The 26,622-nt window shown below is 34.3% G+C and overlaps 2 protein-coding genes across 3 annotated transcripts; both read right to left on the bottom strand.

Moving 5' to 3' along the window:
- Nucleotides 1-1,609: 1,609 nt before the first annotated feature.
- LOC134714175 (complement C1q-like protein 3) lies at nucleotides 1,610-8,621 on the bottom strand. 2 transcript variants are annotated; one of them, XM_063575413.1, is made up of 3 exons: nucleotides 8,475-8,621; nucleotides 2,644-2,658; nucleotides 1,610-2,020 (listed from the first exon to the last, which is right to left on the bottom strand). In XM_063575413.1, exons 1-3 carry the CDS (start codon nucleotides 8,554-8,556, stop codon nucleotides 1,626-1,628), a joined length of 492 nt encoding a protein of 163 aa, XP_063431483.1. In that variant the 5' UTR covers nucleotides 8,557-8,621; the 3' UTR covers nucleotides 1,610-1,625. The 2 variants fall into 2 exon arrangements, with proteins under 2 accessions (XP_063431483.1, XP_063431484.1); XM_063575414.1 differs by lacking the exon at nucleotides 2,644-2,658 and having other exon boundaries at nucleotides 8,475-8,620.
- A 1,890-nt stretch (nucleotides 8,622-10,511) lies between these two features.
- LOC134715952 (uncharacterized) lies at nucleotides 10,512-16,812 on the bottom strand. The gene is made up of 5 exons (XM_063578546.1): nucleotides 16,668-16,812; nucleotides 13,639-16,338; nucleotides 12,710-12,838; nucleotides 11,811-11,973; nucleotides 10,512-11,176 (listed from the first exon to the last, which is right to left on the bottom strand). The coding sequence occupies exons 2-5, from the start codon at nucleotides 16,321-16,323 to the stop codon at nucleotides 10,983-10,985; spliced, it is 3,171 nt and encodes a 1,056-aa protein (XP_063434616.1). The 5' UTR covers nucleotides 16,324-16,338; nucleotides 16,668-16,812; the 3' UTR covers nucleotides 10,512-10,982.
- Nucleotides 16,813-26,622: the final 9,810 nt, after the last annotated feature.

A 26,622-nucleotide genomic window follows, 5' to 3' on the forward strand; every position in this document is an offset into this window, starting at 1 on the left:
TAATAATAAAGGTTTATACTTAGGACTATCAACATAATATCAATGATTAGTAAAGAAGGCGAGACACTTCAGTGTGTGCACTTTTGTTGATACATGTATAAGTTTGTGATTAGGTCAGTTTATAGGGAACCACTATTGGTAGGTCAATGATATTTGGTATGCAGTTGTATAAGCATTGGCATATCTCATTTCCATGGAGATAATTTGGATCCGCATCCTTAGTCATGGTCTATTGACTTTGAATTTTTTTCTTAGTTATCATGTATTAGTTTGTGATTAGGTCAGTGTAAGTGGAACCATTAGTGGTATGCCAATGTTTATTGGAGATTGTTTAGCCATGTTTCATTGACTTGGAATATTTTCACAACTTATGTAAGATGTTAAAGTATTGCTATTTTGATTTCAACATTTTCATTATAAAAATTACAAAAGATGAGACATATCTCTGATAACAGTTTATATCCCCTAGTTTTAGAGACCTAGGGATTACTATCTGGTGACAGAAGCTTTAATAACTATTTGCATAAAGCTTTATATATTAGATGATACAAGACCTAGTTGGATTATACCTTGTATGCAGATACATTGTACCTTATATTAGGTTAAGAAGGTTCTGGATTTCATATGTTCATTGTCCTTGACCTCATTTTCATGGTTCACTATAGCCTTTTTTGTTGATTTTTTGGTCATGAAATTCTTATTTATTAGTGATAAATAAAGGCAACAGTTGTAAATAGGTGTTCAAAAGTTATAAATGGATTGAGAGAATAAAAACTTAAACCAAGAGAAACACATCAACTATATGAGGATAATAAAGGAACAGGAACACTGAAGTGCAACACAAACAAATGCCAACACACATAGAAACAAACTATTTGATAACAACTGCCATATTCCTGACTTGATAGAGGACATTTAAGAAAAAGAAATGGTGGGTTGAACCTTGTCGTATGGCTTGCCAAACCTCCTGCTTACACGACATCACCAATACAAACAGACTTAAATACAGTTATTTTTGTTATTAATTTTTTAACATAGATTACTCTCTTGGTTATATATGCTGGCGTTTATTGTTTACAAACAGTTCTAACCTTAATAAAAAAAAAATGAAAATCGTAAAGTACATGTAACTAAAATCGAGCGCACCCTAGGAGATGAACTTAATTTGCTCCTTATGTATGAGGGGCCTGCTTAGGTGTAGGGGGCACGATTCACAAGTTGATTTTTGTGTCAATCACGATTCACAGAAAATGAAAGATCAAGCGTCCGAATTGCCAAAATCAGAGTACAAGGGGAAACGCTGTGGATTTTCTATAAAATTTCCATATTACTCCTATATACCTAAATATAACACAAGGGTGTAATATTAAATTATATAGATTTTTTTTTATGGGACAAGTGCCAGTAAAAAGTAAAAACACAAAAATACTGAACTCCGAGGAAAATTCAAAAAGGAAAATCAAAAATCAAAAGGCAAAATCAAAAGTCCAAACACATCAAACGAATGGATAACAACTGTCATATTTCTGACTTGGTACAGGCATTTTCTAATGTAGAAAATGGTGGATTGAACCTGGTTTTATAGCTAGCTAAACCTAAATGACAAATCTAATATCAAATTGAATTTATTGCAAAAGACGTCCAGAGAAATATGAATGGCGATTTCCAGCAACAGTCTCTTTTCTCCGAGGTACTCTGTGTTGAACGAACACTTTGTCTCCCTCCTTGAGCTGCATCAGTAGAACACGAGTTACAGCTTGCCAGTCCCTACCCCCTGCATAACCAAGATCAAATCTCACGTTATTTTTCTGTATCTGAAAGGTGACACCAGATGTCCGATGTCCTTGTATGGTACATGCAATTTGGTACAATCCTGTTTTGGGTGCTGTGAACTGTCCTGTTATAGGGTCGTAGTTGTTCCCGATGTTTGTCAAGACTTCGTCAAATTTCAGGATGTCATTTCCACTGAAAGGACGATTATCTTTCACGTATGCATGAAATGCAGGCTTTCCGTCGTATCCTAAAATGCAAACTCACAAGTGAAGCCATTTACTGTTATTTGTATCACTCATTAGAATAAGACATTTTAATTAGTTACAGTGAAATATTTTGATAGATGATTTTTTTTAAACGAAAGAGTATGTTTATTTTTCATTGAATGTAAGTTAGACAAGGGAAATACAAGATATTGTCACAATTTTTCATTTGAGTGATCAATACCTTTAGAGAATCGAAGAATCGATCTAGTACTTCTAGTTCTCATATTGACATTTCTTCTCATAATTCCATAGGCACATGTAATGGTTGGTACCGACACCTATTACCTAAGACAATTTAGAAAAAATTATCTTGGGCTGGCAACATATATAGTTCTTTATTATCTATTTGTCTAAATAGGACCCAAAAAAACTGCTATTCACAAACAGAAGTTGGGGAAGTAAACATGTCAAAAGTGGAATAATTGAAATATTGAAATTCATATTTTTTAAAGAATTGTATGCTACTTTTGGTAAATCTATTGTAGTGTTAAAGCGTTGACCAAAATATATTTTGTAAAACAATTTATCAACAATTCATGCCTAATCCTCCTTTCCAACCAAAGCAACCCATTAAATAGATGTCAAACAACACACATATACTTACTGTCATAGAAATATTCTAAAATATATGAGAGAAGACTCAATGATAGAATGATAAGATAAGATATACAAAATATAGGAACGAAATGTATTGCATGTAAACATTTAGCTCAAAAGAAAAATGTATGATACGTATTTTGCAAAGCGATTTCGAGTATAACGGTGTTGAAATACGAGGCTAGCAGCTCCAACGGCAATATATTTTGTGAACCAGTTACTTGTGTTCCTGTGTGTTTAAAAAAGGAACATCATAAAAATACGGAACTCCGAGGAAATTTCAATACAGAAAGTCTCTAATCAAATAGCCAATTCAAAAGTTCAATTGAACACATCAAACGAATGTTAACATCTGTCATATTCATATATCAAAAGGACCCTTCATCATGTTTATCTTGAAATAGCTCTGGAGTGATAAAAAATTATATATTGAGTCTTATCTGTTATAATTTTATAGACATAAGCTATTTTCATTTTTGCATCTGTCATGCATTGCACGAGTTCGTAGAACATACTAGAGGAGAAAATATATGTCTGTTAATAGCATATTTCAAGAATCTGACATTAGAAGTTCGACTATATTCTGCTTATTTGGGTACATATCCTCTGTTGACAGTGATTTTTCCCCGGGGGTAACAATCTTTATGCTCTATCATCCTCTCAGTTATTTTTTATGTATAAAATGATTAACTTAGGCAGGCAAATAATCTATCAGTTATCAGAACTTCAAAACCATGGGAACAAAAAGCTTCAAATGATTGAATCTCATAAATAAAAACACTAAATGGTAACATACGATACCGAAATATAGGGATGTGGAATGATGGCCAGTGAGAATAATTAATATCAACACGGTGGGTATGGTTGTCCTGCGAGAGAATGTACTGTGCTGGTGATTCGGTCCTGACGGGTGCTGGTGGGTCCTGATTCTGTGCTGGTGGGTTTGTTTACATTGTATCAGAACGGCAATAAAACGACTATTTTGTTGCTTAATTTTTCTCTGATGCGTCATAAGTACCATGCAAAGTATATTACAACAATATTATATTGCAAAAGTCGTGCAAGTTCGTTAAACGGAATTGTCCTGACGCGGTGCTGGTGATAAGAAAAACGGTCCTGGTTCTGTGCTCCTATGTCCTGGTTCTGTGCCTTTATATTTTAGCTAAAAGTGGCATATATTCAAGATCATTGATGCTGTACTGTAATGACTAATTAACTGTTGCCTGCTTTCTTGAAATTGACATTGTTGTGAATCCGTTTACTCGGTTATTATGCAAGAAAAAATATCCCTATTTTTTTTATTTTTTTTTTAAATTAACTGGAATCTTATTCATCGGCCTGTTAATGGAACCCTTCTTGCTCATTTTAAGATAAAGAAAATATGTTAACGATTTTCGGGATTACGATTATTTTGCAAGATCACCAAAATACGTTGTAATTTATACAATACTTATATAAAGCAGATGATGTGGTATGTTTGTTGTCAATGGACACATTTCCATAAGAAACCAAAGGAAGTATGTGTTAATAACCATACGTCTTCGTAATACCTTCAACAATAACTCATTACATAAAAATGTAAAAGGTTTTGCATAAAAATGGAGAGCAAAAATATAGAACAAAGGACTTTCTGAGCGTTTGAATCATATGTCTTTAGTAGCTTAAAACACATTTTTTTGTGAATAATTGAGTGCTGACTATAAGAATGACAATAGTATTGCGGGTTTGTTTGTTTGGTTTTTTTTTTGGGGGGGGGGGGGGGGGATGGGGATAAGAAAGAGCGAGGTTACAGTGAATGTTTTAAGCTTGGAATGGTTTCCCGTAAGATTAAAAAGTTGTATTTTAAAAAACAAATGAATTTTATAGCTATTAAGAATCACTTGCTGTATCTGTAAGATTTTTTCAACATCACTTTTTTGTCTGAACGGTTCACTTTTTTGTCTGAACGGTTATCAGGTTTTTTTTCGAAAGTTCGATAGAACACTAAAACAATAACTATTTTATGAAAGGGCAGACTAGAATATGTCAGAGAATGAAGAAGAGATAACATAGAGAACACTAACAAAACTAAGATTTCTTAGCTTTTTCATTTCAAAATTCCAAAATAAATAAAGAATTACGGGGGAGGAAGTGAACAATGTGTCCTTATTTACTATTATAATATATTTAAATATTTTTATGAATAAAAATCAAATGTGCCTTAATTATAATTGAAAATGAGTAAATAAAAAAAAAATACCTAACTAAAATACACTTTTATTTTAATATTGGTAATATCACTAAGCTTTTAAGTTTTGTGTGTCAAACACACCATCTCTGTAGTAATGACTCCTTACTAAGATATTTCACTTCATCCATTTTTTTCTGCATTTTGTTATATTGTGAATTCTTAGTATTATCATATTAAAATGTAGCCTTAATTTATATTTAAAAAAACTAAAAATCTAAAGCCAAACATATCAAGCATTTTTGTTTCCATCTATCCGTTTTCAGGACAGTAACAATCAACGTAAACCGGGGTGGGGGTTCAGAGATGCAAATTAAGTACTTAGATCAATATTTTATCTTTTCGTGTATGGTTTATGACCCCTCCTGTGGCTTGTCAATTACGAAATGTGCAAACTGCAAAAGTATCAAAACAGCACAGACAATGAATAATAGAGACATAATTTTGTACATATATCAAGGGGAAACTTCTTGCAAAGAATTATTATTTATAGTTCATTATTGTATTTAGTAGAAAAAGAGAATTTGGTGAAAATAAAATCACTATTTTTGTAGAAAATTCACAAACCTTTGTACAGAGATTTTTGTTATGTTTAGCATGGGATCAACGCAAGGGAACATTATCCTTAAAAATCTATTTAAAAGTATTTGAAACTAACGTTTGCTTTGTTAATTGTGCATTTCAAAATTCCCCAAGGGTTTCTGGGAAATAGAAATATAGTCACTTGGTCTTCTCCCGACCGGCAGTAAAACGCTTGCCGAAGTGGGGCGTCCGTTTGGCTGTGAGGGATGTATCAAGTTCGCAGTCGCGTCCGGTCAGAATGTTAAGAACGCTTGCAGCAACTCTTTGAGGGGTTCGTAGGTGGGCTGCTGCAAGGCAAAATTTCTGTTCCTATCCAATACACCCTCATTTTCCAGTGAAAGTCCAAAATTCCACGACCATTGGCCTCTTTTATGACAAGAACTACCTATTGTATTTATTGTGAACTTGTTTTCGTCCTGAATATGCATGAAATATTTGCCACTGGACGTAAAGCAACCAACAATCAATCAATCAATCAATAGCTTCATACTACCAATTGAGTTTAAAACAAGTATATAAGTTTAAAAAAGAATTCTTAGATTAAACACCTACATTTAACTTTAAAAGGTCATAACAGTTTAAAACAATACAAATCTACACACACACACAAACTGGCTTAATTTCAAATGGTTATCAACCTGAATCGCTATAAGATCATATAAGTTCACCTGTGTCGAGGGGTCGTGTGGGGTTCATGTATTGTTTTGGTGTCCGCAATTAAAAAACGATCTTTTCTGAAATAACTTGACCAAATGTTACCACATGATTTTTCAAGAGTGAATCTAGGAAAAACAATACTCATCAACAAACATGACCACTGTCTGTTAAAATGTATTCGAGTTTTTAGTTACAGCCGATTCCATTGAGTATGTAGGCAAACATAATATCTTTGGTTAGCTTGCTTATGAGCTAAACCGTACCCTCCTTTCGAAGTAGCCTGGTCGTACAGACAGAAAGCTGTGTCATTTGTCGGACTAGTATACTCTTAATGTAGTGTATTTTACAAAACCTAACAATGACTTTTCTGTTCATCAAGCAATATAACCAAAGATACCCCCTTTGTCTTCACACTTATTGAAACCGGCTTTAATATTGCAAAAGTTCAAGCAATTAGGGCAAAACTTTCCGAGTAAAAAAATCAAAATGTCTATCTACCTTGCACATTTCAGAACATTCAGATCAGATAACGAAACTGGGTCCAGCAACATTTTTAAGATTTTGACCCTCACAGTTTCCATTCACCTTTCATTCATGATCATTAAATTGAACTGTAAAACATTTATTGGTACCTTCTTAATTCCTTTATAAGTCTTATGTAAACATAATTATGACAATAACTGTTGTGAGCACAAGATTCACTGCACACTTTTAAAATTCTGCTTCATCAAACATTAATATGTGAACGTAAGTTTTGAGACTTTTTTAATCGACGCGATTGAGATTTTTGTATATGAAAACATGGTTTATCTATTAGTTGAAAATGCGGCTTTGAAATAGCTTTCAGTACCTGCGAGCATTCGTTGTTCAATAAAATGTGTCTTTGTGTTATTATTTAATGTGATAAATTGTTGTGTTGGTACAGCACTGTAACAATGAAGGAGGAAATGAGGAGGGTTGGTTGGGTTGAAGTGGGGGGGGGGGGGGGGGTATGCGGAGCGCTGACAAACATGTCTATGCACCATGGGCTTTGATCATTATTGAAGCATCAATGTAAGGGGCATTTAATATCTTAATAAACTATTCTTATTTTAAATACTATATACTGTTCTCTGATATTGGACGAAAGATGTTGCCCTTTTATGTAATTATGTTATACAAGTTACGATCATTTGAAAACACATATTAAACAGCCAAATGGATGCACAAGAGCTAAAATAGGAGTAATAGATCCTTTTGACAACAATTATCTGCCCAATTTTATTGATTTTGTAACATTTGTTTCAAATATGACCAACTTCTTATCCAAAATCACCAGCACCGTATCAGGACCCACCAGCACAATGACAGGACCCACCAGCACAGTATCAGGACATGAGTAAATTGAAAAAATGCTTAATTTTAATAAATTGCAATGTTTTTTCACAAAATAGTTTTGTCGTGTGGATTGCGGTATAGAAAGTGGACTCTATGAGCATTTTTGTTTTATTTTTTCAGTTCGAGATTTTCTGAAAATGAGCATTTTTGTGTTACGCTTACTGAAACAGTTTAGAGGATCAACTTTTCAATGGTTTAATTATGAACCCATTAGAAACAAAATTGAAAAATCTCAACTGTTTTCTTCCATTTTTTATGAGTGAAAACGTCAAAAATCATCATTTTCGTCTTTGTTTACATTTTTTCATTGATCACCAGCACCCGTCAGGACCAAATCACCAGCACAGTACGTTCTCTCGCAGGACAACCATACCCACCGTGATCAAGCACTAACAAAATGAAGTAGAAGTAAGACACTATAGTTCATGACAGAGCCCTCAACCATATACAGTATCGTAATTAAGCTGAATAGAACCCGCAATGACAAAATTTAAAGCTATTCAATCGAAAGTACAAACGGCCAGATAAATGATAAAACAGTAATTGGACTAAAAAATGTATAGCAACTGACAGCTCGTGGGTCTGTTGTGCTGATTTGTGTTGTCCTAGGTTGTATTACGTTTTCGCTGTTCTTCTTTGGATAACATGTTGAAAATAACCATAAGTATTGTTTATTTGTGCATTTTCTGTCCTGAATGTGGTTGAATTTATTTGTACCGTATTCCTGTCATGTAATGTTGTCATTTTAGTGATATATTTTCCATTTTCCTTGGTTTTAATTTGTAACCCGGATTTGTTTGTTTCTTTCTCTCAATCGATTTATTACTTTAGAATTAGAACAGTGGTATACTACTGTTGCCTTTATTTAAACGGGAATGTTTGATCGGCAGTTATATCCAGCATCTATAGCAAATCATTTCAATAAAAATAAAAATGCAAAGATTTAAAACATTCAATGGCTATCTATATATGTTTTTCATTATTATTCAACTCACCGTCTCCCTCGCCATAAAGAGTGTTGACTTCTCCAAAGGTTGCAAACACAACGCCAATCAAAACCAGATGAAACGAAAGCATTTTAGTTGTAGACAAGTCCTACTGCAGAATACAAGTGTGAAGTTGGTACCTTAGTTTTACTATGATAAAAGCTGTTACGTTTATTTCTATTGAACAGAAATATGATATCTTAAATGGACGTTTTACACGGAACGACTGAAATTGATTTTATCCTTTTGTTGAACTCTATGAACAAAAGGTTTGCGTTTTATAGGAAAGTTATTTTTATATTTGATGTAGTAATGATGCTGTTATTCTTCAATAAGAAAAAAGTTATGATGCTGTTATTCTTCAATAAAAAAAAGAGTAATATAGGCATTTGGGAAAAGGTTACTTTTCTCAGGAAAGCTTGGCCATTTGTGTAGTATATAGACGCTTTAGTATCATTTCTCATTTTTCTGTCCAATAAAACATTGCTAATCGCGTTGAAGACGATTAAGATTAAATATGTTACGAATAAACCACCGATTCGATAACTTCCATTCTGCTTCAACGTTGATACAAATTCCCAGCAATGTTTGCAAGAAGTAAAATAATAACTTAAACCTTTTCTTCGTCGGCTTTCGTGGAGTCCCCTTAATATTTTGTTCAAACTTTCACATATGAACCAAAGCCCCTATCAATGAAGATGGCATGGTCCACCTTAACCATTTATAACTCAAAATACATATTGACGTTATTGCAAGTATTGTACATATCCAAATACAAGTTAACAAAAGTCAAAAAGCTTATCATAAAAAGTGTAAATGGGACTCTATGATCACATTAAATCAAAGTATATAATGTGTGTAAGGTGGTTGCACTGTGAATATAATATTAAACCGTATATTATACATAAGCAACACGACGGGTGCCACATGTGGAACAGGTTCTGCTTACCCTTCCGGAACACATGAGATTACCCCTAGTGTTTGGTAAAAAAATGATTTGACACTCACTTCAATAGGACCTATTTTAGTTGAAACCGATTGAACACAAAAGAAACAGGCTGAGGTATCCTTGCCAAATTTCTATAAGCTGATATATTTCGGTGAAAGTGAATCAAACAAGATCAATTATTTCATCTTATAATAATTATCGTCTTTATTACGTGTTGTAGTGGTTAATTGTTTGTCTTCATAAATTATTACTTTTACTGTTTTGCCTCTATTTTTGTTCTATCCAATTGACATGACTCGGTACATGCCGACAGTACGTGTGTTATTAAAATGTGCTATCATAATTTTTCGTTTTCTTGTCTTTTGTTTGCTCATCTGCTTTTTTGTTTTAATTTGTTTCTTTTTTTGTCAAGTGATGTAGATATATAAGACACTCTTACCCACTATGTCCGTTTGTTTTGTTCACACACTGTCAAGTTAATGAAATTTTATGTGACTGTCATACAAGTAACCCCCTTTTTTTTTCTTAAAATCATGGCATGTTCCAAAGCAGGAATATGGCAGTTGTTACCATATAGTTCGTTTCTATTTATGATGGCGTTTGATTTTGTTACACTTCAGTGTTCGTCTTGTTCTTTTGTTTTCCTGTTATGATCATAGGCCTGGGCACCCCCCTTTCGTGGGAAAAAGTTGGTTGATTATATAGGGAATCATTGAAGCATGACTGGATCGGGCCCCCTCTTAGGTCAGTCAGCGCCCCCCCCCCCCCCCCCCCCCCCCCCCCCCCCCCCCCTTAGGAAAAGTTTTGGATCCGCCACTGATAATTGATGTGTTTCCCTCAGTTTTAGTTCGACCCAGATTTGTTTCTCTCAATCGATTTATGATTTTTGAACAGTGGTATACTACTGTTGCCATTATTCATGATACAAAAATACACAATACGAGCGGAGAATGATACACAATATGTGAGAGTAAATATATTATGTAGTACAATTTTCTACTGATTTGAAAAATGTACCTATATACTGACAGATAACTACTGTATACGTTTGCAGATGGATTTATCCAATACATATTTTTTAATGTATTTATCTCAGATTTGGCTATATTTTTGTCAATCAAGTACAAAACGGTATTCATATACAATAGAGCTAGTGTTTCAATTTGTCTTTTTTATCAGCATTATAGTTTCTGACTGTTGCTATGCTTAAGTTATGTACATAGTCCTTTCTAATGCTATTTGCCTGTTTCTATGCTTAAATTATGCGCTGATATATGATATATCTATAAAAATCACATATACTTGAATTCTAAAACAAAAACAACAAATATATCACTTATGATTGCACCAAGCATTTTTTTCTTTCAATTGTAATAAAAAACATCTTTACAAACTACACATTGGCTAAGCTAACATAAGTAAATCCATATTTAAACAAAATATCTCTCAACACCAGTTTTAAAATAAATAACTGATTAATTTACCGTCTTACAGCTCTAGATTTGATCACTTTTTGTGAACCTCATGATATCATGTTCGTAAACCTTTGAGAGAAACAAAAGGTAGAATTAGCTTCCTTGAATGTAATCCTCTAATCTTCTGACAACGTCAAATCGTTCCATTCGAGTAAGCTTTTCCACCAAGCGTTCCACTGTAGCCTCAGTTGTTGACGCTGCCCAGTCTTGTAACAGAGCATCACATGGGTCACGTGGTGATCGCATCTTCAGTAACTCTATTTGACGTTTGCTTTTTCCTAATGTTTCTGTGAAAATAGTCATAAAACTTTAACGCTATTGTAGTATACTCTTAATATGTTCGAAACACTACGTGACTAGTGAGACATTTTGATCAGGATCTTCTTTTCCTTCCGGAGCAGCCCAAGTTTTTAATTTGGTTCGTGTTGCTCCGTTTCCTATATTCTGTTTGGTGTGTGTGTTTGTTTGTCTGTTTGTCTCTGTCGTCGCGCGTCTGGCGTAAATACAAAATTTAATCCAGGTATCTATGATGTGTTAATTTTCAAGTCTTGGCTTTGTCAGTTTATTTTCGACTCATGAGTTTGAACGTTCCTTTTCAAAACAGGTACGACCTATGGTCACATGGAGAAAAATTTTGATTCAGCACATTTCTTAACCTTCTCGATAAGAAAGGTTTGGTAACAAATAAATTTTACTAAAAATGTAACTTAATATTTCTTAATTCAAATAATATCTAGGTTTAAAAACTACATTTATAACAAATCTGTCATTTGATATTTGGAATACAATATTTGAAACTACTGTTTTTTAGAACTATACAAGCAGAAGTAGCAGTCACATAAGTGAGAGTGATATTAAATGTATTGTTACCCAACTTGCTGACTCTAAGATAGTACAAAAATGTTTCATGCAAAACATTACCTGCTAATAACCTCCAATCACGTCCAAGAGCATTGAAGATGTTAAGATCGTCACAAATATCTGAGAATAGTCGAGGGGGAAGATCGAGGATGTTAACGTCCCATAAACCACTCCTTTGTCTTTCAAGCTGGTGATGTGCATTCTGTATTGGTGAAACTAAGATCTACAAGCAATATATTATATGTTTATATATGTGGAAGTCGGCTGACATTTGATTTGATCATTAAATGTAAAAGTCTGCAAGCTTGAATTTAAAAATAAAAATGCATAATTTTTTTGGGCATAAGGAAAGTCATTACATTCACTTTTGGTGGGTTTTCTCATTTAATATCATGTTTTGAAAATTAAAACTAAATGTGTAGATTTTATGACTGATATTATGTGGATAAAATAGAAGAACAAAATCTACAATAAAAAGACTCAAATGTTATTATTTTGTAGAAAAAAATGAACATAATCTAATAATATTTACAAAATCAAATAAATGTGACTTTTTGTTAATAATGTAGCTAATATGCTACGCCTTTGTCGATGCACTTATTACTTAGGTGAATACACATGATTAACGCACATTGTAGTTCATGTTTTACATGTATTCGGCAATGTTGTAGATTAATGTGCTCTATATATGCTACCATCAATTCAATCGTTTTGTAATAATGCTAGTAATATCCGCCATAAAACAAACCACCTTAAAATGGTTTATTGCATTATCATTTTATATATCTAATTTATTTTTTATTTTCTATTTAAAAAAAAGTGATCACACTAAAGATTTTTAACAACAGAGCTGAGCAGAATATTTATTTTTTCCTTGTCCTTATATAAGCGCTTTCCTTGTTGAATATGCATGCGCAATAGGTTTCTAGTACAAAAAAAGAAAAGCCAAAGAAATATACCTGTCCCAGCCTGAAACTAAATTGGCGTCCTCTGCACCATAATTCTTTGTTGTCTGGTAGATCAATTCTAAAAACCCGGTGATATCCTTCCGGTTTGATACTTTCATAAAGTGAGAAGATGTGATGTTCCTGGAATTAGTAAATGACTTATGCATTTATAGATATGCGAAACTAGTAGCTATAAACCAGAGTATAAAATAACTGTTGTATCATTCATACGTATAATTGATCCTTTTCTGTAAATCACTCGTCTAATTGGTTCTGGTATGGGTTTCTGTATTTGGCACAACTTTTTGGAAATTTTAATCCTCAACAGCTCAATGCTTTGTACTTTTTTGGCTTTATAAATATTTTGATATGAGCGTCACTGATGAGTCTGATGTAGACAAAATGCGCGTCTGGCGTAGTAAATTATAATCCTGGTACCTTTGATAACTATTTCTGTTTTATGAATTAAACATTTTTATACTTTAATACAGGAACTGTACATATAAACTAGTGGCAGTGTTCTTTCATTAATTTCCTTTGACCACTAGGTTTCACTATCCGAATTTTTATTTTATTTTACGACATGCTATCTTTTGATAGATATAACATATTGTGGCATATGTGCACTTTTCAAAACAGTTGTTTTCAAGAAAGTTGGTATCAAGTGGTTTTTTTTATCTTGATTCATTGATAAAAAGAAAGATTTTACCATCAAACTAATGGCAATTGTACATGTATACGAGTGCTACGAAAAACACGCATTGTCAAATAAACTGCATGCAAGGAGAATGTACCCAAAACGTCCGGAGTCTAAATCGATGTTTTACATGTAAAATGTATGAATAAAATAAGCAATGATATTTTATTTTTTAAACCACATTCAACCATTTGAAGACAAAACTTGAAGAACGAATAAGAACGTAAATCATCATAATACTTACATTTTGACAGAATTCATGAGGTCCTTCAAATGGGCACATAACGCCAATTTTGTATCGACATTTTCTAAAATCTCTGTCTACAATATTACAGATCTTCTGGCAAAGTCTTTTCGTCAGATCCATGCAGGATTCTTGCTCACTGCCTCTAATGACTATTTTTAAAAGTTGTTGAGTCGGTGTTGCACTTTCTTTTATATCTAAAAGTTCAATTTTGTAGCTATTTGATTGTCTAAACCCAGATCTAAATGTAAATAAAGCTTTAGACGTACAAACATTAAGATGGTAACTCCCATTCATTCCTACATCTACATGGGTTTCGCTCGTGCACTGACACACAAGTCGGGTAAAAATAAATTTCGGCACCACTGGTCCAAAGTCGAAGTAAAGAATTGTATCTGAACTTATGTCATCCCAATAATTTTGTGGATACGGTAGAGTATCTTTCACCAGTGGTATCAATAGATAACATTTCTCTCCAGTTACATTCCTACCATCGATACCCAGATCAAGCTTACATACTAAGTCCAGATACTCTAAAAGACCAATTACAATGTCCACATTGATGTCCTCACTAACTAATGGGCTTTTCTCTATTATATGATGGAGAAGCTTCCGAGTAGCAATACCTAAATCAACCACAGTGTTCCACGCTAACATGTATTCTGCTTGTCTGTCTGCTCTCGGTGGAGCTCGTACTAAACTTGTCATGATGTCAACCAAAGCTTTAGGGTCCAACACAACTAACTGGTTTTGGTTATTATCATATGAATTATATATAATCTCTCCACTTTCGTGAAAATAATTGAGAAGATCTTCCAGCTCACCGTCGGCAGTAACACTACATTCGTGTTCACAGCAGAGCTGTTCTATTGTTTCCAAAGTTTCAATCAGACGTCCTCTCAAGCGACAATCATTAATAACACGATAGAAGTATAGGTATTTAATTGGATATTCCGGTTTCATGGAGTCTTTTGCGAGATTTAGAAGTTGCTGTCGAAGATATAAATGATCAGCATCTTTTGGATTTCGTATAGAATTTTCTACATAGAAAACAGGTCTGTCTGTTTGTCTATTCCAAACAACCATATTATGAAATTGCCTTGGAAGATGATTAAGTATTTTTTCCGAAACCATGTCAATATCATCTCTGCTCAGACTTTTATCATCGCGATGCGTTCCGATAATAAAGGCGCGCACACTCGGAAACCTGTCATGAACAAAAATAGCTTGCAGCCAATACAGTATTTCTGCAAAGCAATATTTAAAATTTCGTTTTGCTTCTGTTGCGCTAAAAACAATCAAATATACACAGTGGCCCATCATATAAATGTGATGTACAGAGTGGTATAACGGATGCCCTGCAAAATCTCGAATAACAAACTTTAGGCTAGCTTCACTTTTAGAATCAAGAACTTTTGTCGCATTGCTTATTGACGCTTTATGATTGGCATCGACTTTTCCTTCTAGGAAAGAATGACAAACTTCTATGAATATAATTACAAAGGTTCCAAATATTGCATGGACAAACCATTGCTTTGACCATTTCCATTCTAGTTCAAACGTGATAAAGATTCCAGGAATAATTCCGAGAAAATAGCAAATGAATCGTCGATGACGTCTACTCTCAGAAACAGATTTTAATATTTTGTTAAGTAATTTGACATAGGTGTCAAAGCCAAGTTTGATGAAGATCACATGAGAGTATCCACAACCTAACCCGCTCAGAACTGAAAAGATGAATGCTTTTGAAATAAAAGGTGAAATTAATGCTAGAATGGTAAATGTTGCTGCAATGATCTTGGGGTGTCTCAAAGTCCATATGCCAATTAAAACGCACATAGTAAAAATATGTAAATGAGGATCTTTATAGACATTGTGACTAAGAATTTCTCGTGTCCAAGGTGGTTGCATTAAACATAACACAAAGCAGAACCCCAGTCCTGTTGAAATGCCCATGCTGAATGCCATAACCATATGTATCCTTGCAAAGTAAATAAATGCATGTACAACAGACCACATTAAACACACATTATATTCTAAGTGTTCAAACAATTCATATGATTTCCATCTGAGAAGACAATCACTGTATAATACAAGACAAAGCCCACCAATTGTCATGCCAAACCCGTCACGTAACGAACCAAATAGTAACAATCCGGAGAATGCTAGCGATACTATTAACATCACCGAAAACCATGGACAAAGAGAAACTTCAGATTCTGATGCTGTGAAATACAGAAATAACATAAAATATGACAAAAGTGTTGCTTTTAAAAATGATTGAATTTCACCTTTGTGTTTCTTTTGTCGTTGACTACTTTCTAGTCGTTTACGTACGTGTTTTCCGACAATAATGTTGCACTCATCAACATTAGCCATTTGCAGATCAACTTTGGACCAGAAATTACCAGAATATGGTGTTGTTCCAAGCGTTTCTACTAACTCGTGTTCAATCCCAACTGTACTTTGTTCATTTTCATTGAAATCTTCTCCAATTAGGAGCCGACGTAGACTTGTTTTTCCTTGTGCCACTTTTCCAACAATATTAACAACAAGTCGATAGGATTTATCTTTATCGTATTCAATAGCTTCCTCGTGAGCCTTTTTCCCGTCTGGTCCGTATATATAGGACATTCCTGTAGTTAATTTCATGTCATAAAGTACCCGGCTGTCACTTTTCTGCATTTTGACTTTCTTTACCTTAAAATTAAATAGATAAATAAAATAAATAAATCCTATACATACACATAAGGAAGGGAATTTCCAATGAACTATAAATGGCCCTGTGTCACTTGGTACATTTTACTGATGTAGTCATCTCATTTGAAAAAAAATATGCATATATCAATATCTGCTATCATAAATATTGCGTTAAATCTAGAATGATGATTTCATATACGATTGTCACTTTTTCAATTGCAGTTGAGTCAATTAAAAACATATGTTACTATATATGGTGTGTAATTTCAGAGTACTAAAAATAGACGAAGAGTGGTGTATTGGTTTAAATAATCAAATATTCTGCTTACCTTGATATGTTGTTCGTGTTTTAAATTCAAATTACCTCAACACTGTGTATCGATCAGTTTTCTAAAATACGAAGAATTGAAGAAAATTTCATAAATGAAAACGTTAAGCTATTAGAAAGTCTGAATTGAACTTAAAATCTAGCTAGGTATGTTGCAATCGGAAATTCCCACAAACGTCGATAACAGATTAAACATGTGGTTGCTAACATTCAAATTTAAATTCACATACATTAAAGAAAGTGATAAACACAAATGTTTTTACTACAAATACTGCAATTTTGGATATACTTTTTTTGTCATCCTCTCCTCTAAGGAGACAAGTGATACTTCCCATAAAGTATAAACCTGGACTTTGTAGAAATAAGGCAGCAACCATTTGATTTTCGGAGGGGGGGGGGGGGGGCTATGTGTTTTTTTTGGAAAAACAAGTTTGTTTCCAGGTTTTGGTGAGAAAAAAAAATTGTTTTGGTCCCTTAACAAAAATAATGTTTGTTTCACCCTCAGCTGCCACTATATGCAATGCTAAAATTGAAAGAAAAAAATGTTTTCGGTTTGTCGCTAAAAAAAATAATTGTTCTTCGCCGAAGGAGAAAAAAAAAATTTGCACAGAAAAAAAAACATAGCACGAAAAATGAATGGTTGCTGCCTAAACCCCTAATTGTGAAGTCAAAAATGAAAAAAAAAAAGAAATTGGGCAAAAGGGTCAGATCGGAGTTAAGTAAAGTACAGAATGTTTGAGTAACAGAGTTGTTACTGTGTGTGGCGATAGGCGGAAATAAAGGGGGGTTCAGCTTCTGTGGGTATTGACCCCCCCCCCTTTCCGATTTTTCTTAATTATGCGAATGGTTTATTGTTTTCAAAATAGCTGATTCTTCGCTTGCGTACACAATTTGCAGATATCTGTTTGCATCGAAAAATCGTCCTTTTGCACCACAACTTTTTTCTGCGTCAATGCTACGTTTGCCCCTATCTAAGTAATAATGATATATTTAAAATATGTTCTTTCCAGGAGATTCTACCTGGGACTACTAAATCACATTATATTAATTTTAGGACGAGATTCTACTTAATATAGAGTAGGGGGCTCATATTCGCCGTTTTATGATTTTGAGGTGTAAAAGCTTCAAAGGATGGTTGAAATGGAAGAAATATGCCGTTAAATTATATTTTTATAACAAATTTGATTATTTTTGAAAATGAGACTAAATTTCGGCACTTACGGCAAAAGGACCGAAAATGGACAACGATTTTCAGCCAATTTCCTGAATAACAAACGATTTCAAAGAAGCATTCCATAGTAATTTTTTGACTGATTGCCCTAAATTTCATTTTTTTTTACACCTTTCAAATGTCTTCTATTCGTCTATAATGAAATTTATTTGATAAATATTGTTTAAAGCTGCAGTTATTTGGTTTTAAATAGATATGTAAAAACCGCGAATATGTGTCCCCCGTTAACAAAAAAAATAGGACATTTCAAACACCCTTTAATCCAACTTTTCAGATGATTATTCTCAAAACATACACATTTTCAAGCTAAGAATATTTTGCATTTGAAGTTAACTTCATATAGAAATATCAGTATACTTCAAAAACATAAAGACCTGAACATAAACTGAAGAAAACATGGAAAGATATGGCGAAAATGAGCACCCCACAGCCCAAAACAGTTTATTTTCGATTTTGTCTCCGTGTGTACGAGACATAAGGAGTTACTCTCAGGCGGTGGCGGTATATGTATATACGAATGAATGAAAATATGTAAACTGGTGAAATTTTTTTTGCATTTGTAGAGGCATGTACATGTATTAAGCTAGTTCTCGGCTGACTACTACATTTTGTTGTTTGAGTGTAGCGAATACAAGCAAATTCCAGTTTAGGCATGTATGACTTGATTTGTTTCTCAACGTGAGCAATTATCACAACCAAGAATTTCTACTCTACGGTATGCAGTTTCTACATATAAGGATATAAAGAAAGAAAAATGAAAAAAGGCGTATAATGAATAAAGAAAAATGACTAAAAAAAATATTCAGAGAATAGAAATGCCGGACCCCCCTTTTTTCCCTCCCCTGCTTTTCCCGACCCAGACTCTCATATAAATTGAGGATCCTCATTGCAGTGTCCAAGTAATCACATACTCAAAAAAAGTTTTGTCAATATTATCATCGTATAATCATTAATTATTTGATGGAAAAAGGGGTGTTCCATACTCCGGAAAATATTCTTCCGAATTTGTACCGGTTATTATATAATACTGCATTCGCATTGGTTAGGCTGCTGCAACGGTTAGCTCTACGTAGCACTAGCCTAGGGTAGTATGAATATTCATGAGTTTTATAAAACAACGCGAGATACGAGATCACGTCATTGGCGCGATAATTATCTGACAGAACTCTCAGCAAGCGGTAAACAAAACAAAAAAATGTTCAAAAGCTCCCAAGATGACGGGCATACATCACTGGAACAGAGACGATATGAAAATTAGATAATAAGCGCTTTGAATATTGAATTAGCTTCGATATTGTACAGAGACAGCATATATTATAGGCATTCTAAAGACGATTTAAAAAAGGGGGAGTTTCACACAACGAAATATGACTATGCATTCGGGGGCTACTCTTTTTGTTAATATGAAAATATACAGAAGAGCTATATTAAATCAGCGACAGTAACTATGCGGAAAGGGGGGGGGGGGGGGGGGTGGTGCTGCTGCTCCTGTCCTGGTCAATCGTCCTCATCCATTTGAAAAAATACCCGCCTTATGCAGAAGATTTATTGGCTATATGTCTGATCTGTAGTCCAGTCCCTATGATACAGTCATGTCTGAATGATTCCCTTTATAGACCACCAAATTTTCCTCACTAGGGGGGGGGGGGGGGGGGGGGGTTCTGGTCAATCGTCCATATCCATTTGAAAAAAAACTGTTCCCCTTATGCAGAATATTTATTGGCTATATGTCCAGTCCCTATGCTACAGTCATGTCCAACCAACCTGATCCCCCCTAAATCTGTTTTAGAGACGCATATACACTTGTATCTTTGTCTCAGAACAAACTGATCTAAAACTAAACCTAAGCCTAACTCAGTAACTGATTAGACCAATAAATAAGATGTCTAGAAGGGCTTTTTGTCATAATTATCTAGACTACTACTACTTATGATCCCACCATAAACATATGGCCAAAGGGGATGGGGGCTATCCTGTGCTTGTTTCATCTTGTGCATAGTTACATGCTTTGGTACATGTATGTATACAGACATCTGGCTGGTGTAAACCAGAATCTGACACCCCATTCATTTACATTTATTGTACATTTATTTTTGCTTGTAAGAATCCATACGTATATTTAGCTGCCTACTCAAATTCTTTTATTGTTCTGATGTGTTTTTTTCCCTTTAAATCTGATTAACACAAAGAGTGAAAAACATCTGACACTTGTGAAGACAGGAAGTATCTTTATTAATAATTTAAATATACTTATATACATGCTCTTATTAAAAAGGAAAATTTACAAATGATGTATTTTGTTCAAAGTAAGCTGATCACTTTTTGTTTAGTTTTAAGTAAAAACTAGGAGTAAGGGAATTCTGACAATTTAAAAAAAAAATCAATCTAATGTCAAATATATTAATTTCACTAGTCCACTTAACCATGTTAATACAAAAAGGTAAAGTGCAAGGAGTACATGTATTTTTTTCTGCATTTCTTGTTTCAGCAACTGCTGTACCTTTCCAGTTACTAATTATGTGTTGTGTATTTATTTACAATGGACCATAACACTTTTGAGTGACTGGACAGGTTGATTATATTCATCTATAGAAAAGATACTGGAGAGATTGGTAATAGTTTTAGACAGCTGCAATTGAAGGTACACAAATTCAGGTGGTCATATCAACCTTAAAAGTCATATCAATAGCCCAGGCTAGGGGTCATCAGACATCAGTTATATCAAAAGCCTAGGGTAGTGGTCCATTACAAGGAATCACCAGTTATCATTATCAATAATGGTCTAGGGTAGTCAATTATCTGAAATGATTAGTTAACAAAGCCATGTCACTAGCCTAGGAAGTGCCCATTATTCAGGAATCACTAGTTACAGTCATATCACTAGCCTAGGGTAGTGCCCAATTATCAGGAATCACCAGCTGTGAACAAAGTCATGTCACTAGCCTAGGTTAGTGGTCAATTATCTTGAATGGTAAGTAAACAAAGTCATGTCACTAGACTAGGGTAGTGGTCAATTATCTGGAGTGATCATTCAACAAAGTGATGTCACTAGCCTAGGGTAGTGGTCAATTATCTTGAATGATCAGTCAACAAAGTAATGTCACTAGCCTAGGGAAGTGGTCAATTATCTGAAGTGATCAGTCAACACAGTCATGTCACTAGCCTACAGTAGTGGTCAATTATCTGAAGTGATCAGTCAACAAAGTCATGTCACTAGCCTAGGGTAGTGGTCAATTATCTGGAGTGATCAGTAAACAAAGCCATGTCACTAGCCTAGGGAAGTGGTCAATTATCTTGAATGGTAAGTAAACAAAGTCATGTCACTAGACTAGGGTAGTGGTCAATTATCTGGAGTGATCATTCAACAAAGTGATGTCACTAGCCTAGGGTAGTGGTCAATTATCTTGAATGATCAGTCAACAAAGTCATGTCACTAGCCTAGGGTAGTGGTCAATTATCTGGAGTGATCAGTCAACAAAGCCATGTCACTAGCCTAGGGTAGTGGTCAATTATCTTGAATGATCAGTTAACATAGTCATGTCACTAGCCTAGGGTAGTGGTCAATTATCTGGAGTGATCATTCAACAAAGTGATGTCACTAGCCTAGGGTAGTGGTCAATTATCTTGAATGATCAGTCAACAAAGTCATGTCACTAGCCTAGGGTAGTGGTCAATTATCTTCAATGATCAGTTAACATAGTCATGTCACTAGCCTAGGGTAGTGGTCAATTATCTTGAATGATCAGTTAACATAGTCATGTCACTAGCCTAGGGTAGTGGTCAATTATCTGGAGTGATCAGTGAACAAAGTCATGTCACTAGCCTAGGGTAGTGGTCAATTATCTGGAGTGATCAGTGAACAAAGTCATGTCACTAGCCTAAGATTGTGGTCAATTATCTAGAGTGATCAGTAAACAAAGCCATGTCACTAGCCTAGGGAAGTGGTCAATTATCTTGAATGATCAGTCAACAAAGTCATGTCACTAGCCTAGGGTGGTTGTCAATTATCTTGAATGATCAGTCAACAAAGTCATGTCACTAGCCTAGGGTAGTGGTCAATAATCTGGAGTGATCAGTCAACAAAGTCATGTCACTAGCCTAGGGAAGTGGTCAATTATCTGAAGTGATCAGTCAACAAAGTCATGTCACTAGCCTAGAGTAGTGGTCAATTATCTGAAGTGATCAGTCAACAAAGTCATGTCACTAGCCTAGGGTAGTGGTCAATTATCTGGAGTGATCAGTAAACAAAGCCATGTCACTAGCCTAGGGAAGTGGTCAATTATCTTGAATGATCAGTCAACAAAGTCATGTCACTAGCCTAGGGTAGTGGTCAATCATCTGGAGTGATCAGTCAACAAAATCATGTCACTAGCCTAGGGTAGTGGTCAATTATCTTGAATGATCAGTTAACATAGTCATGTCACTAGCCTAGGGTAGTGGTCAATCATCTGGGTCAGGATCCCTAATAGACCTTGAGATGAGGAACTCAGATGACGTAATTAAAAAACAATATTAGTCCGCCATACAATTGTGGATGCTGTGATTTTAAAAATGGACATTAATGAACAATAAGAACTGTTTTAAAGAGCTGATGTGATGAGAAAAGAAATATGTAGATTTGACCTGAAATAAATTATTAGAAAGGACAATTTTTTTATTGAGTTTTATGATCAAAATTTTGGGATTATTTCATGTGGAGAGTGACATTTTTCACCATCTTCCGGGGTCCAGCAATTTGCGAAAAAAGTAATCTCACTTGCCACCCCGAAAATTTAACCAGACATGTATAAATGTATCAGCTTCGATATGAGCCATCATACATGTTCAAGTAAACGATGTGGACTGAGCAATGGAGGAAAACGTTACCATTGTTGCCTATGGAAAATTAATTAAAAAAGTTGACCCAAATTGCGAACAATTATTTCAAAGGTGTTGGAGTGTTTCATGGTTCAATGATCACAATTTCGGATGGGAGCTGCTGAAATCGAGGTCAGTTACACTCTTTTAGTGCTATTTGATTAAAAAGAATACAAAATGGCTTCCAATAATTTAGATTTTTATCAAAAATATACCAATTTTATACTTATAAACAGTGAAGAGGCAGAAAATGGGACATGAATTATTTGGACTGGGGCCACTCAGAGGAGAAATAATTATGTTCTAGGGATGATCAATGTCACATACCCAAATGCCAAACGTACTAAAATGAATGTTGCACGTTTAGCAAAAATTTTGCAATTGAAATCTACTGATTTAGCCAAAAATTTAGATGCTTCACACCTTTGTCATAATGCATTGTGTGTGAATACAGACCATATTGTTTTAGAACCTCGGGAGATTAACAATCAAAGAAAAATATGTGTAGCTTCACACCAATGCACCACACATATTGTGCATGGCACAAACTATACTAACTGCATGCTGTATCTGAAATTGTGGTTTGTTATTATTATGTAGTAAACATGCCTTGCACATTTTACCTCCACATTAATCATTTCTGAAAAAACAAGTTTTTAACACAAGTAAAAAACGAAAATGGGAAAAAAGCCCACCCTCATACCCCCAAGACACTGAAACAAACATGGCAAACATGTTTATGCAAGATTATAAGCTCAGTCAAACATTTATGTGGTTTTTTTCGCCAGTGTTTACTAATTTTTACAGTGCAAGGGGAGTAACTCTTGATGGTTTCATTACTGTGTCAGAAAACTGGGTCATTCAATCAACAGCTGATCAAAGGCAGTAAACATGCGGTAGAGAACTAAATGAAAGTGAAACATAGAGACAAATCAATGAACAAAGTATGACAGTCATTAATTTAATAAGACAACAAAAAACAAAATAAATAAAAACAGAAAGAAACAAAAATCCAAATATAAAATCGAGTTACAAAGACAAACTGTGAATGACCCAATGTGGTAATATTGATTTTATATGGTTTTATTTTGTTTATAATTTTATTTCATGTCATTGTATGTACTGTGGTTTGGATATTGGGAGATATGAAGTGGTCTTTTTGTCTGATACAAAGTTTATTTCAGTGTCTTGGACCATTATCCCATTTTCATAACAAACTAAAAATAAACAAACTTTTTAATTTAAAAAAAACACAACTAACTCATATCATGCTCATATATTCCTGAAAAAGTGTTTGTTTTAATATATTGTAAGATGTTTAGTATTCTCTGTAAATAAACAAATAAATAAATAACTAAATATGCTTCCTGAAAGGCTGAAAGAAAACCATATTGTGTAACCTTTTAATATAAATGTTAATCTGGCCAAGAACTACAACCTGGCTGTGGAACGAATTCTTTCGGACTTGAATTCTGACATAGCTTTGGTTCTAACTGATGTTTTTTATATCCACTAATCAACCTGTTTCGCACTCTCTTGTTTAACAAGAAATCGATAGCCTGTTTTTTGCGAGCTTTTAACCTGTTTAATTTGACACGTAAACTTTTTTGATATGCACAATCGTATATTTCACATTTACGTATTTTTTTCAGAGCCACTACAGCACGAGACTCTCTACCCAGACCACAACCTACAGCTTTTAGTGTCTTAGCCAATGCAACATCCCGTTTATTATTGACTTTCAAGACTGCTGCAGATGCACGGCCTAAGGCATTGCGAGAAAAATTCTTATTCTTAGGTAGGTATGTAGAAATTGTCCTATTGACGGACTCACACTTATTAGTATTGCTGAAAAATTGCATCTGATTTAATGCGGTCTGAGACAGTTTCATTTCTAACAATGATTCTATTAATAATTTGTCAGTCTTATTTGGTTTCAAAGACCCATTTTGTAAACCATGACTGCTAAGGTTAATAGATTTGTACCACCAACTAGTTTTTATACCACCATTACATAGTGTTATGCTCCATCTACACGTATCGCTACAATTACCACTATAACAATTCACGACAGACTTAACAATGCGTGGCAAACATTTTGAAATTTGTTGTCGGTCACCATTATATTTTGCAAACAAACATTTCATTATACCATGCGAACGTAATTTTAAATCATTGGCAAAAGCTATTTTAATATCATTCCTCTGAGCCTTTGTAGCTCCAGGGAACATACCGACACTAAATTTTGCTCGCAATACCTCACGGAACTGACTTTGACCCCGGTGTATAGTATCTGCCAGTCTATTTACTGACCATAAAGGGTCAAATATTTCTTGCATGGCTTCTTGTAAACCTTGTACACTTTTTGCATCCCCATCAGTAGTACAATAGTCCACAAGTAAATCAAGTTTAGCAATTTTTTTACCTATTTCATACCCAAGATCCTTCTCACTCAAAGGATCATGCCTATTTGTATTTGATGTGCAGTACTCGTGATTAGGACATTCAATGTCATAACCTTTACCGCGTAACCATGCACCAACCCAGCAAAGTTTGTTTACAAGGTGAAAACCAATGATATCATGATTGTCAGTTTCATTTTCACAGGCAATACCAATAACTTGTGATGCATTTTGTCCCATTTTATGCCTACTTTTTATATGCACACTCTGATAGGTACCATCCATTTGCAATTTTATAGGACTATTTTTATTTAACCCTAAGGTTTCATTTCTCTTTCTGAAACTCTCAACCACTTGTTCGGTTTCATTTTCAGCAAGTTTAACAACCTTGTCACAAACAGTATTTGTTATTCTCTGCATTGTTCCTTTTGACATAGGAGGTATACATGAACTAGTTAAAAGTAGTCGCGCGCTATCATTACCAATATTACAGTTTATCACGCCAGTCTGAAACCCATAGTTAATTGTAGCACTCTTGCGACCAGCACGTCCTGTGTCAATTTCTCTAAATAATTTATATTTTTCTGAAATAAATTTACAATTCGTACACTTCATTTTCCAAATCCAACCAAGACCCCATTGAGTCTCTTGTACCAGTTCAAAATGTGGAACAACACACTTTGGACTTTTATTTAAATGACATATTATAAGACTATTGATCATTAAAATATTCAGATCTCTATCTACTGTTCTATTTTCAGTACTTTTATCCTCTAGATATTCATCTAAATAATCATCTGACAATTTATGCGGTCTTAGTAGTTTGACTGTAGTCGCACATTTTTCAGTTTGGGGGGCTACATAAGATTTTTTATCGTAACTCTCTTTTGAGTACAGCTTGAATTCCTTTTCTGTAAGGCGGGGTAACCAGACAGATTCTGTGGTGTTTTTAGGTGCCAAATCTGTAGCGGAATTAGATAATTCAAGTTTAGGTGGTGCAGGTGAAACTTGCATAGATAATTGTTTTAAAACCTGTGTAGATGGAGGTGTAGATGGAGCTGTAGATGGAGCAACACCATTATTAACACCACAACCTTGATCTGTTGTTAGGGGTACAAAACGCAATAGATGGGCTTGGTTACCAACCTTATATTGGTTTCTTTTCCTTTTCCCTTTCATTATTGAATAAATACACACTCTGTTATGTTTGTACAATTCTAAATTATGACACCATAAAGTCATGACGTCACAAAAGCGATGACGTCACAATGTTATCTTTACCAAAGAAAAGCACCATTTTTCCCTATTTGAACACTCACACAAAAAGAACTCTAAAATGGTTATTGCTTGATGGATTTTAAAACTAAAACCTGTTTTAGAATGGTCTGTGAATGATCTTAACAGTTATAAAAAAATTAAAATGTTCAATTCCTTATTTGAAAGAAACAAATATCAAAAACATTATT

The sequence above is a fragment of the Mytilus trossulus genome, chromosome 4 (genome assembly GCF_036588685.1).
Source record: "Mytilus trossulus isolate FHL-02 chromosome 4, PNRI_Mtr1.1.1.hap1, whole genome shotgun sequence".
Taxonomy (NCBI): domain Eukaryota; kingdom Metazoa; phylum Mollusca; class Bivalvia; order Mytilida; family Mytilidae; genus Mytilus; species Mytilus trossulus.